The sequence below is a fragment of the Macrobrachium rosenbergii genome, chromosome 9 (assembly GCF_040412425.1).
Source record: "Macrobrachium rosenbergii isolate ZJJX-2024 chromosome 9, ASM4041242v1, whole genome shotgun sequence".
Taxonomy (NCBI): Eukaryota; Metazoa; Arthropoda; class Malacostraca; order Decapoda; family Palaemonidae; genus Macrobrachium; species Macrobrachium rosenbergii.
The window spans coordinates 55093888-55108518 of record NC_089749.1 but is presented as its reverse complement, the minus strand read 5'-3'; the positions used below and the strand labels follow the sequence as shown (position 1 = coordinate 55108518).

Sequence of the window (14631 nt, the reverse complement as noted above, 5' to 3'; positions counted from 1 at the left end):
TAGGACAAAACATACGAACACGAAATTCCAACTTTGGATGTGTTATTCAAAGCACATAAAAAAAGCTGGATTTGGCACCGCAAAGAATTTCTTTGCAAAGTTCTTACAGTGATTGGTTTAAAATTTGACTGAGTTAATGTGTGGAAATACAAGAAGTGATATCACAAGTGCAAGAGCAAGGAAGAAGTCTCTGCAAGAAATATAAAAAAAAGAATAAGATACAAGAAACATATCTCATTTTTAGACAAAAAAAGGAGAGCTGGTATAGGAACAGCTTAATCTCACAACAATAATGAATAAGAGCACTGGAATAGAGAAGTGTGGCAACATCATTTACGACACCCACGTCTTATGGTTGTCAATGCAAGGCTTAGCACTCCAAGCAGAACTTGATGGCAAACCTTCCACTTTGGTCAACTAGCCAGAAGCTTGGTTTTCGCAAGAGAGGCACGTGATGTTCCAATTGTAAACAATACCAAATCCGAATACAGCAAACTCAGGCAAAGCAACAACAAAATCCAAGTCTTATGAATTTGACCTTGGCCGTTTCTTTACAGAGGATAATGAAAGCCTTTTTATCATCTTTATTTACTTTCAATACAAATGCAAAATAAATATTATTGCATGAGTGGTTCTACAGTTTAAGAAATTTTCTTAGTACTCGTACTAATAAATATAACCCTTTGTGATCCAGTCCTAAAATTTTATGAGATCAGATTATAGTATCATTTACATACTTGTAATCCATAAAGCAAATCCATTACAAAAATAGAGCCTATTTCAAAGCTATAAAGCACTTAAAAGACACAAACAGTAGCTATGTTACAGTACTAAAAAAGGAAATTTTCTCTGCAAAAATCAATAATCATGAGGAATCACACCTTTCAGTGTCATGTGAGACGACCACTGTTCAAAATGTCAAAGTTTTTATGTTTACTTACCATTTAAATACCATTCTATGTACTGTACCTTGAATTAAATGATGCAGATTAAACATGATTATTGATATCATCGATGAGCTCTACCAGACCAGTCTATGGACTACAACACTGCCATGGATTGCATTTAAATACTACAAAAGTTGGAATGGAGTAAAAAGAAGGGACTCTGAGGGATTCTAAGCATGTGGAGGAAGAATTCATAGCAAACATATGAAGTTGTGCATAATGAAGTTCTCATTTCAAGACTGTAAAGTGGGTTAGTTATGGTCTAAATTCGGTAATAATAAAAAAAAGTAATTAACTTTATCATAAAATCGTCAACTCTGTAAACTGCACTATTAAACTCAACAGCACACATTGTACCTTGCTTAGTGAAACACAGAAAAATCCAATTATGCATATGTGGATTACTGTATGTATAATGATTAATCAAAGAAACTGTTCACCCAAAACTCTATTCACTAGAGATGTCTAGTCTTCGTTTACAGTAAAGCTAATTATCCTTGCTAGATAAAAGTACTACCCAGACCAGTTACAATTCTCTTCCAAAGGCTGGCCTTATTTCAAGAGAAACCAAATTACAGAACAGAAGCTTGGATTGAGATTTGAGGTATTTTTCATCAGGACTATTAAAATATTTTGCAACTCAATCCATTTGTCAAAATATGACTATGACCTGGTGCTAATTTAATCACCCATTGTGGCACAAGTCACAAGAGAAACGTGAAAAGTCACAGAAGTGCAAAGACAGAAAAATATTAATGTGGGCTTCAGCATAATTTACAAAGATGTACCTTTACTCTTGTGTTATCCAGTGACTTTTCAAAAAAACCATCTGCAGATCATCATCCACATAATGTTATTCAGAATAAGACAATTTCAAAAGCCTCCTTTTCCAATACGATGTAGAAATACCGATGTATTTTTGAGACACAATATTTGGGAGGCTGACGAGGGTGAATTAAGCCTGTCAAGCATAAAATTAAATGTATATGTGCATCATTACCTTTACTAACCTCAAGTGGGAAGAAAACACTATTAGCAACACTCTCGGATATAATAAAAGATACTTATTCCCTTGTCAAACAGTAAGTAATATATACAACAATAATTCCCGACTGCATTTGACTGCAATTTTTTCTGGCATATCTGAAACGTCTAAAAAGATGACTAGAGCAAAAAACAATGTTACTTAAAAAAAACTACCTCAAATCAACTTAATTTCTGGTGTGATCCAAGTAAAAGGATAAACAAACACATTGTACTTGACACAAAGACAAAAATGAAGAAAAATTCCAAGACTTTCATTTGTACCCAATATTCTCACTCAAAGTTTTCAACCTTAATAGATACTAATCCTGAGATGGAAAGGACTGGCTTAAATATTTTCCAAATAAGCTGACAAATGAATAATACAACCTGACACTTGACTGATAAATATTTGATTTTGATGCTGCCATAGGATATACAACAGGTGACGAAAAATTTTCATGAAGATGAAATGAAATAAGTTTTTGGTAAGAAAACTAGCAAAGACAAATTTTCTTTGCCAAGGCTGAAGCAGTAAATCTGAAATGGATTTGTTTTAAATCTTGCTAAACATCTACATATATCCTCATCCACTCATCTCACTGAGTATGAAAAAAGAACAAGCCATGACAGCTCACAAAAACAATGTTACAAGTGAGAGATACACTACCACCAGAGAAATATTAACTCATCAAGAATTTCATTATCTTTAAGTTTGACTTAGCAGCAGAAAAGTGATGTCTTGTAGTCTACTCCTATTATGAATATATAGGAAGTAGTGCAAACATGAACCTTATAAGAAATAGAGTAAAAATTATTGGCCCCTAAGCAGCATTGCTTTCTGCCCTTTCTATCTACCCATTCCCTCTGACCTCTTCCCATGTGGCTCTCCAATTTCTGTGACTTGGTTCGCTCTAGTTTCCAAGAAGAAATCTTTGATGGTGATTTAAAGCAAGTTGAGAAATGATGCATTAAGGTAGTCTTGTTATCCTGCTTCAGAGTAATGAAGCTACTACAGCATAAGAGAACACAAAACAGTATGCTCAGAAAAACTAACCCCTATAACAAATAGGACTATAAACAGTTATGAAAGACTGAAATTTATTAAAGCAAACTTAGTGAGTCAGTTATTCATAACAGTTCCGGCTATACTACACTATAATGCTAACTCTTTTTACGTCTTAAGCTCACAAAGGACAATCCCATATAAAAATGTTGATAATGATGATCATGATGTTGGTGACATACTGTTGCCAGTACATACCAAAAACACTGTAGGCTTCATTGTTGTGCTATGCTCGGGAAAAACACTAGCTTCACGATGTTTTTCAATTACCTAATAAAACCAGCCTTAAAATATCTAAACCACCTTCCATCTCAGATTTAAAACCAAACAAATGACAAAACTAACAATGATATGGATTTACAACAGAACCTTAACATCCCATTTTTGCATGTTTTTGGGGGTTGACTGGTCACATAGGGTTACTACTAACTGAAAGATACAAATCTGCATAAAATCTTGTTTTCTGCACAAACTGAGTTCAGTGGAATATTATTTCCATACCTGTGAATCTAATACATTAAAATCCCTACCATAGAGAAATATGGTAACAGATAAGACTATGCTATGTCATCACAGTTCTCATCTTCTATGTAACAAAAAAAAAAAGGCTAAAGTATTGTTTAAGGGACTGAGTAAGTGCATACTGCAGGGTCAGAGATCAAAATAAAAAAATTATACCCACTAATATAACATGGCCTTAAGAAGCACTGCAATAAAGAAAAAATCTAAACGGACCCAAACTTAACTTGTATGCCTTACACTTCCAGTTATAGAGTTCCTTTAAACAACATTCAAAAGGCCAAAGATTACAAATTGTACTCGTATAAAATATTTTTGCACCTGGAAGGAGAATACAGACAAATTCGACTACTATCACATAGTATGTGATTGTAACGTGTTTTAATTTGAAAAGAAGGAAAAAATCTTGACACCAGTCCATTCTTCCCTTATTTCCAAACAACTTCAAGCTAATAAAATGAAGAGGTGGGATCTGTATATTGTTAAAAATATATAGAATACATATATATTCAATGTCAATCACAAAAAATAGTCTTGAAATATCAAAATGGTAAACTGAAAACAATGGTCATGACAGCAGCACACTTGCATTAATGACCTTCACCTAAAGATTTACAGTTTACCATCTTGCACCTTTAAGATGAGCATAAAGAACGATATACCTTCCTATTCGTTCACCATCTTTAAGTGACTATAAACAAGTAATGCTCAAATTGTGACATTTGTGTGTACCACTATATACAATGAATCCATGACCTAAACCACTCAGGAGAATTTATTTCACCAAGGCCACCATTCTTCTACAAATGAGGATCAACACTCTAAAAGAAGAAGCGTATGGGTAAGTTTCCTGAAGTGCAATGAGCTCAAAAATGATCTTTCCTTAAAAGCTTCACTGCAGATGACTGAAGAAAGTAAAACTTTGCAGATAACTGTACTGATCACATAAAATTTAGTGTCGTGGAGAGACCTACAAAGCTCAAGATATTAAAAAGTAAAATTTCCACTCTGCCCGACATCTAACCGACGCTAATTTCTTGCATGCTACATTTTCCATGATAGACTAACTGTATGACTATCAAAGTGAGCTATTATGTGTCTAACCAGATAAAAAAAACTGCTAGCTACTGGAAACGAAAGTACAACAATAACCACAACGCCCTTAATGTAAGTGAAAACTACTAAAGAGAAAAAATATCAAAGGCCACATTTCAGGGGGGGAAAATACTAGCCTCCTTTCTAACTTAAATATGTACACCTACTACAGTAAAAATACAATAATTGTATGTCAAATTTAGAAACTACATCAGGACTTTATTTTTTTTCTCAGCATTTCACTCCAATCTGCCAATCAATGGGCAATACAAAATATGAACTCCATGACAACAGAGAGAGAAGAAAACCACATTTACTGGAACACAAGCACTAACTACTGAATAAAAGGAACAAGAACATGACCACAAAAACTCTGCATTTCCAAAATGACAATAACCGATAAAAAGGCTGGACCTTATGAACACTCAATTTCAGTAAATTCAATTACTGTACTATGAGAGCATAATACCACAGCTTTGTTAAATTCACCTAATCATCATTACTTTTCCACTTCCCACAGTATGAAGCGCAACGTTATAATGAAACAGAAAACCCCCAATTTAAAAATAGTATTAACAGTATATATCTGCGTAAAAGAGACAACTCCAGCCAACTCAAATCAGAGCTCTTGACAGCACCTGCATTTTCAGCTTCTGGCTGCATAAAATCCTACTTACGTATCTTCCAAGAAAAATCAACACACTTTTATTAACATAAAAACATCCACAACAAATATATACCATAGCACTTTCTCTTCTGGGAATAAATACAACATGCATTTAAATAAATATGGTACACCTGGAGCTTAGAGTGTCATCATCAATACCATACACTTCAGAACTACTAAGAAACTCAACTGAAACTTTTCCTCCCCTTGTTCCTTACCTAATGCCATGTATGACTCTACCCAACGTGAACACTATTTCCTTGTAGTAAGAATTGTACAGAAAAGTTAAAATTACCCACTAAATGGCTTGTCATGGCATGAAAAAGGCCCATGCAGTGCAGTGGCACATTAATACTCCCTACCTTAATGTAACTTTTCTAAATGACGATGAAAAAACCAAGGAAGACTCATCACACGAAAAAGTTTTATAGTTGTGGAAGCTGATCGACTGGCGTGACAAACTTGAAATCCTCTGGAAAGAGTTCTTTAGCTTTTGGGTACATTAATTTGTACGACTGTCTTATGGTCACATCAGCAACACCTGCTATGTCACCAATTTCCTTTTGCGTTTTCTTATCCTCTGAGGCCTGAAATACACGGAAAAACCAAAGGACTGACTTTAATTTCATGCTGTAAAAAACCCGAATATTACATAACAAATGTTGAGTATGGGTAAGGGAAGTTATTAGCAAGGTTTTGTATACTAAAAATTTAATATGACCAAGGGAAGTTATTTACAGGATTTTGTATAATAAAAATTAACACTAAGTACTGAAGCTAACTTATTCACTCACAATATGACAACATCCAAGAAAATTCTGTAGAAAAAGTTACTTTTTTTATGAAAAATAAAAATATTTTTCTAAAAGGTTTTCAGGTAAAAGACAATATCCAGAATCTAAATAAAAAATCAACAGTTTCTGGCACTTGTTGACAATAACAGATGTTACACACAATAACACTAAACTGCACCAGTGTAGAAGCACAGATGTTACACAGAGTGCTGATGCAGTCATTGACATTTTCCCTTTCCAACTGTACTTACATAGGTAGTTAACATCACAACACAACTATCAATCTATCCATCAAATTGTAATGATAGCTACTGGGACTATTTCCCACTAAAGTCATTAATACAAATAAAAGCAAACTGTGTATACTTCTTACTCATATGTGAACATCTTTAATAAGTACAGTAATTGGTTAAACCAGGCTCTGGTAAAAGATAATCTAGATCAACGAAAATAACATTTAAGACTCATACAAATGTATCTCTGATGATTAAGAGCAGGAGAATTAAAATATCAGAGTATACAACTACTGTAAGACCTTTGTAAGAGAATGGTCTGATTTTGGGTGTAAATACTGCATGTTTATAATCTAAGCTTACATAACATAAAACACATTCAACAAAGTAGTATTATATAAGTACACTGTATATATATATCAACACAAAAAAAAAAAAAGTCTCTACCTGTGATGCCATGTAAATGGCTGCTGCAGCTACAGAGATAGGTGATCTTCCAGGAACAATGTCCAAATCAACAGCTTTTCTTGCTATATGAGTGGCACCCTTTTGGACTGAAGCTGGCAGACCCAAGTTAGAACAAAATCTTGACATGAAATCTCCAGTGGTAATAAGGTCAACCTGAGTTTCCAAAGCTTTCAAGATCAATTTGAAACAACGGCCAATTTCCTTCTTGCTAATTTTACTTACAGCACAAATTTCCTGAAATCATAAAAAACATACGATATAACAAAACTGCAAATAGCATATAGTGACAGTATTAAAAAAAAGATGGGAAGGCAAATCTAATTACAGTATTTATAGATACAATTCACAACAACATACAGCTATGCTCTCTCATTACTGTACCTTGAATGTACGAGGGACTCCTTCTTGTCGGCATGCAATATAAAGAGAAGCTGAAGCAATGGCGTCATTACTTCGTCCTTTAAGATTTTTCCCATCATGGACCTGAAACACAAATGAAATACTATAATTCAAGTTACAAAATCTTCTCAAATAAAAAAAAGAGAAACCACACTCGAGAGTCTACAAATCCTTAAAACATTTCTATCACATACATTAGCAGCAGAACACAAATAGCTATTGCACACACACTTCCTATACTGCAGAATTTATGTTACAAACACACACACAGTTGATGCTCGTCATCAAACACTTGCCCCAAGTCTATTACATTCCTACACATATAATGCATTACACAGTCGTGCCTTTTACATCTGCCATACATTCCCCAGTTTCTACTGATAATTAAGATCTAATACAATTAATAAGTATAGTAATCTGAGTAGCTTTCTATTCAACACCCTCTTTTTCATCTATTTTCTTATAACTGTTGGTATCAGTAACACAAACATAAATAACTTCAAAAATTTCCATTGCAGGTCCCCAAAAACAATTCAATACCAAGAAAGACAAACAAATGTTATGTCAATTTTAATAGTTTATCATGTATAAGCCACCAAGATAGTTGGTCCTAATACAGCAATATCCATTTTCTAAGCCTAAATAGGGCAGAAAAAACAGAGTGGAAACCACTAGCACAGATACAATATACCTTCTGCAAGAGCATTTTACTGAAGTTCTTTGAATTTTACAGTAAGCTGTGATTCCTACACATACATTAATGCTCTGTAGACTAGACAACAACAGTAACTTTTAACACCTGCTGACAATCAGGTAATTACACACACCACATAAACAAGAATATTCGTATAAGCAAGAAGTCTTTTTAACTCGCATTCCTATTTTCAAATCTATCTTACTGAACCATTATTAATATCATTATCAATCAACAAATATTCATAATCTTGGTACACAATTATCTTTACAAATGAACTAAGACAAGTAAAATGGCCTACCACTCAAATATCAAACACCTGTTTTCAATAAACAGTATTTTGAAAAACTCATTACTGATAATCTAGCACATTCATTGCAACAGAACAGTTTCCAAATGCTTCAGTCCTTCCTGAAGAATAATACATAAAATGAGTCAGTATTAAACACCCAAGAGGTGAGGGTGGATCCAAGGTTCCAAAGCATTTCAGCCTAAGTCTCTAAATCATCTGACCCATGAACCTTTACTAATTGGTTGGGGGGTGGGCACTCCAATTACAGTATAAGTACAGTAATGGTTTTACAAATAAATTTTGCTTTTCAAATAAACCTGTACATTTTGAAGAGGGGAAAAAAGAATAAAGAGTCCATGAAATTTGTTGTAAATTCAAAACCAAGGAAAAAGTTCGGTCACAAATATATACAAATAAAACAGAAACTTATGTAATGAACTACAAGACAAGAGAAAACATTGAAATATAGCTCAAGATTTAAGCTTTGAAGAGCACAGTAATTGCTGCCCAAGATGCACATTCTAGAGGCACTAAGAAAGGGTCACAAATGTCTAAGGACCACTGGATCCACCCAAGTAAGAGCAGTTTTATTGACAGACTAGTTTCATTTTGTTTTCTTCAAGGGGGGCTAAAGTGTCTTGGAACATTTTTGTCCTATGAAATGCCTAATTATTGCACAGTGATAATCCTTAAAGAGCAGTCAATTAATAATTAAAGTATCATAAAACAACCCTTAACTAACAAGAAAAATAATTAGTGAATCAAGAGGACAACTAACATACCAAAACAGCAAAACTCAAAATATTCTTATGCAACCTTTTATTGTACTTACTTGTTTAAAGAGAACATTAGCCCTGTCTACAATAGCTTTTGGAAGATTGATCTTGTCTGCCATATTGGCTATTTCCCTGAAAGCATTAATGAGGGCTCTGTCTGAACTGCTCATCTGAAAAATCAAAATAACATTATTAGATAAATTAATTCAAAAACCTTATACCATAACCAAACATTTCTTTTTATCTAATGTAATCTCATGAAAGACTTAAAAAACAGTAAGTATTAAAGTTACAATAATAATTACAGTTATTCAATCTATATGTTTTCAGAGGATAAGGAAATCCATTAATACTCGCCACTCCTAAGTTGGCTTCAAGGAAGTGAAAAAGGTCAATGGGCATCACATATATGGGACACAAATCCTATTTATACATAGATATCCTGTACATATTACGAATACCTAAAATCATAGTTGGTTGCAATGTACAGTATATGCATATCAGAAGACTGCCATTAATTATGATCACAGAATGATTTTTATCCTGTTCTACAACTAAGTGTATCATCTTTTGTAAGTAATACAAAGAGAATCTTACAGATCTTCTGTTCTGATATCTTGGACCACCAAATGCATCAAACCCAGCACCTCCAGCTCCTGGACCAATGATGGTGGACAAGTCAGAGCCATTTAGAAGTGGATTTTCTGCCCCACCAACACGAGAGGGATCACTGTTTGCCTTCTCATTGCTGAAGGTACGCCACTCAGAACCTACATCTATAACCCTGTAATCATAGTGAAAAAAATCACAATCAGGAGAAAAATAACGAAGAAAGCCTATTAACGCTTTACAAAATTGAGGTGAAAATGTAAAGAAGGACTATAAACATTTACCACATGTTTAGTACAATATCACTCTCTCAGAGTATATATCTGGCAGCAACAGCACATAGTAATACCACTGCTACATTCAAAGTTGTGATCTTTTTTAAACTTAAATATTTTACAAATGCATGTACTTGCAAACTGACCACCTGGACAAGCACTCAACAAAACTTCAGACTACCTAATGTTAACTACCTAGTACTATATCAATTTAGAAGCAGTTAACCCTCAGTAGGCTAAAGGCAGTCCCCGGTTATCAGTGGGCTCGGTTATCGATGATCCAGTTTTTCTGGGCTTGTCTAGCAACAAAAATCAGCAATTTTCGGCGCCGATATGCACCAACTTCCGCTTATCGGTACCAATAATCACGTATTGGCCAATACATACCTAACAGAGGTGCCAATAACTGAAAATTAGCAGTTTTCAGTACCGATAAGCTCTGAAAATCATCGATTTTTGGTTATCGGCGATTTTTGCTCATCGTCATGCTGTCAGAAAGGAACCCCCACCGATAACAGGGGACTACCTGTATACCTTTAAGGAAAACTTTCATTATTGTTATCATCATCATCATTATTACTATTATTATCATTAGTATTATTAAGAAAATCACAACCAAGTTTTAAGCTCTTCAGTCACTATAGTCTCCTCCTTCAGAATGAAACAAATGCAAAGAACCCAACTCCTCCTCCCATGTCTCGACAAAAATATGTAACTCTTTATAACAAAGAAAAATAAATGCAGTCACCATAGGAAGCAAAAGGAATAAAACATGTTCACTGAATGCAAGCTTTCCAAAAGACAGGCAGGGCACACAGACACACAATTAATTATAGTTAATCTTGAATTATGGATTGAACTAAGAAAAAAAAAAGTAAGAAATCTATTCAGTGAACAAAATGATTCTTTAATTACCTGTCCCCTACAACAAGGCCACATTCTGAGCAAATCTGGTCTCCGGCACGGTAATCTTCGATAAGATGAGCATCTGGATGCTGGGGACAGCATACTTCATTGAATCTTCCCCTGCAAAAAAGATCCATTTTAATTTTTCATTCAGTTGTAACAGCATCTTAGCAATAATAAAAAACTGGCAAAATAAATCTAATTCTAATGCACAATACCAAAAAACAGTATCAAAGCATAGTGTACACTGTAGGTTATCACAAATCCTAAAACAGCATTAAATATAAAGGAAAGTACAATAATCAAATGTGAGCATAAAATGCCTTTCTTTATCACGTGACCTCCACAAGAATAAACACTTGAAGAATGTCACGTGACCTGAAAAAAGACCTAAAGCTAATCTAGAATGGGATTCAAATTGTAAAGTATATAGAAACTGACAAATCTACACCAAAGTGATGAAACATTACATCTCCAATTGCTCACCGCAGATAGGCTACGAGTAAATACGTGAATATGCAATAAGTGCTATAATGTGTATGTGAGACATCATGTAATACAACATTACAAGTGATAGAAATATGTCATAAGCAAAACAAATGTACTAAAGATTGGTACTGGTATGTCCAAGGGGTGCCAGAGATCACAGGTTAAACACTTGTAATTCATATGACACAGTGTATAAAACTGATCATGGAAAAGAGCAATACTGTACCATAATATACTAGCCTACCTTTTGAACATAAAATCTTGCAAAAATCTAATCGATACCGAACAGAGATACAGTAAACCCCCGTATTCGCGTTCTCAGGGTTCGCGGACTCACACATTCGCGGGTTTCTCTGTGGAACATATCTAGCCATCGTTCGCGGAAAATTCGCCCGTTCGCGGTATTTTTCACCGAGAAATACTCACTAATTACTGTATTTTCATATATTTTTCACAAATAAATGCACTTTTTGTGATCAAACTATTAAAATACTCAGGTATAAGCATTTTTACAGGGTTTTTCTTGCTTTAAGCTATCAAAATGGGCAGTTCTAAGTGTTTTTAGAGGGGTTTTAAGCATTCGCGGATTTGACCTATTCGCGGGGGGGGTGTGGGACGCATCCCCCGCGAATACGGGGGGTTCACTGTATACCACCATGAGGAATACATATAGGAGTATCTACATTAAGGAGCCAAGATGTAAGAAAAAAAAAGTTAGAAAAAACCTTTGAATAATCTACATAAGACACTATTCAATAACATGCCCTGTGAATGTAAAAAATATGCGAAAACTTGGTAAAAGTAAAGAAGCTGGCTGTACAAATATATATTTTTTAATATAATTTTTTAGCTAAACAATGTACAGTACAAAATGGTGCACATAATGCAGTAAAGGTGAGGTAATTTATGAAGTTTACCAAGAAAACAAGAAATCCACAGCCTTTTGTCTATATTTTTACTTTCACCCCTAGGGGCTGGTAATAAACAAGGTCAAAAATAAACAGAAGATGGCAAATTTCTCAGTTATTTTTTGGAAGACTCTAGCCACCTCCCACATTATAATTTATATTTTTCTTGGGTAAAACACATCAAAACAAAAAATTTCTTCTCAATTCATAACCTTCGCAAATACTTAATGGCAGAGAAAAATAATTAATCAAATTACGACTTATTTTATAAGACAATACCGGCCCCCCTTCCCCCTCCATAACTAATACAGCAAAATTGTAACAGTAAACACCCACAAGGTACATTAGTTTTGGTATTTTTAGGTTCTTTTAGTGCCTTATCATTTCCTAGCCAATTTTGCATGAAAAACCCAAAATGGTTTTCCATGCAAAAATGGCTAGCTGGAGTCTTTTGAAAAGGCTGGCTGAAGTCTTCCAAAAGATGACCAAAAAATTATATTAATACACTAAATCTTCGTGAGGCCTTCTTTACATTTACCCAAAACTTAAATCATTAAAGACACAATCAAATACAAATTACATCAGAGTAAAATGTTATTCAAGAAACCCATTGGCTAAACTGAAACTGACAAACAGGCTAGGCTATAAGGCACCCTCCACATGGACCAAATAGCCTAAGGTCCATCAGGACATGGAAATCAACTTGGATGATGATGAAGATCCCGAGTTTGTTAAGGTTAGAATAGTTTGAACTAAGCTAATGCTAAACTGAAGTTCTTCGCCTATAGGTTATTTCCACAGGTCTAGATCTGAGGCCTAGATAATCCGTACCAGTTAAGCTGTAAAATATGCCGAGTTCCCTTCAATAAAATCTAAAAATAACATATTACAGGCCTGACCCACCAATCTCCATTATCCACGACGGAATTAAAACGGCAGATAGAACCTACGTCCAGCCTTAAGCCCAAGGTTACCGAAGGAAGTTGGGCAAAACCTGTCTCTTAGAAAACAATGGTTCGTCTAAGTCTAACAAAGTAGGCCTATAAACCATTCTTATACGCTTACAAACTGCATCAAACAATTAACGTTGGCAGCAGTGTGAGCGTATAAGGCTACGTGCTTGTTCTGATCTCGCCTCGAGCCATTGAGGCAGAACAAAAACATTTTACGCTTTCAACAACTGTTGCTTTGACTTGAAAGTCCTGTTCTAGCAAAATATCAAAATGGTCCTAAATTAACATTGTAAATCATAATGTGCTATCCGCACAAACTGTCAATACCTAAAATATTCTCTAACACACGCTTACACGAAAATAACACCAGATCTCTGGTCATTTTAACTGAAGGATTAAACGCAAATTTCACAAAACATACCTTGGAGACGCCATTTTTGGTATGTAGGACTGTTCTCTTCACTTAAACAGAAATAAATATCCTTGATTCTTGTGTGGAAGCAACTCACATAACCTCATTTAAAAAGCAAATTTAATCTTGCAATGTTACTATTTTATTCATATCGAATTTTCAACGGCCGCATATACAAAAATGAGTCGTTAAAAGATAGGGTTTTTAGCGAAGAATTAGAGTAGTGAACACGTCGAAACGTTTCCCCGTCCTGTTTCAGATTCGAAAGTATTTTATCATAGAAACACCTTCACATTAATACCAGACTGCCAATTTTTTTCCAGATAATAATATGGTCATCAAAATGTAATAAGGATTTCTACGCAGCTCCTTGATGGACTGCGATGCACTGCTTAATCATTTACCACTACACCTCGTTAAATACCACTGAGGTTGAACGTATATGTGATAATGTGAGGTAATTCTAACGTACTTTCGTTTTCTCGCTCCCAAGAAACTTGCTTTAGTATTTCTTATAGGTAATAGTGTAATCTTGAAGGTGCAACCTTAGCTTTCAGTGGAACGGATTAAATATTTCTCCTGGAGAGTGACTATCGAAAGTACTACAGTATTTACTCTTGCTAAATTGTATCTGGAATATTCCATCTCTCTCTCTCTCTCTCTCTCTCTCTCTCTCTCTCTCTCTCTCTCTCTCTCTCTCTCTCTCTCTCTCTCTCTCTCTTGCAGCCATCTTATGCAATCTTGTGGTAAAAGTTCGATTAATGTATGCAAAGGAATATTCAACCTATATATCCCTTCATCTGATAAGGAAACATGGTCCAACTATCTCTCCATGTATTCTAGCTTTGCCAGAGGTACTACCATTATTTAGAAAAAAAACTTCTCGAGACTCCATCTGTCAATGTACCCTTGCCTTTACTTTAATTTATACTTTGCCTCATAACGCAATCTCCTTCAATATTATTACCAAATGGTTACATAAACAGGCCAATTGCGTGCTTCCACGAAATTCATTAGCACTTATAACGCCACATTTATAGCTTTCTTTTTTTATTACCTCATCCGTGATTACTAACCTCCTGTTTTCCCGCAAACAAACATAATTG

At 34.7% G+C, this 14631-nt stretch overlaps 1 protein-coding gene across 1 annotated transcript; it reads right to left on the bottom strand.

Moving 5' to 3' along the window:
* Nucleotides 1–572: 572 nt before the first annotated feature.
* On the bottom strand, nt 573–13953 carry TfIIB (transcription factor IIB). Its single transcript, XM_067109188.1, has 7 exons — nt 13535–13953; nt 10773–10883; nt 9571–9757; nt 9030–9143; nt 7194–7295; nt 6792–7046; nt 573–5904 (listed from the first exon to the last, which is right to left on the bottom strand). The coding sequence occupies exons 1-7, from the start codon at nt 13546–13548 to the stop codon at nt 5743–5745; spliced, it is 945 nt and encodes a 314-aa protein (XP_066965289.1). The 5' UTR covers nt 13549–13953; the 3' UTR covers nt 573–5742.
* Nucleotides 13954–14631: the final 678 nt, after the last annotated feature.

Coding starts and splice junctions, on each gene's coding strand:
- TfIIB (XM_067109188.1), bottom strand. Junction 9,758..10,772: donor GGCCTTGTTGTAGGGGACAG/GTAATTAAAGAA, acceptor CTATGATTACAG/GGTTATAGATGTAGGTTCTG. Junction 5,905..6,791: donor CCATTTACATGGCATCACAG/GTAGAGACTTTT, acceptor CGTGTATTTCAG/GCCTCAGAGGATAAGAAAAC.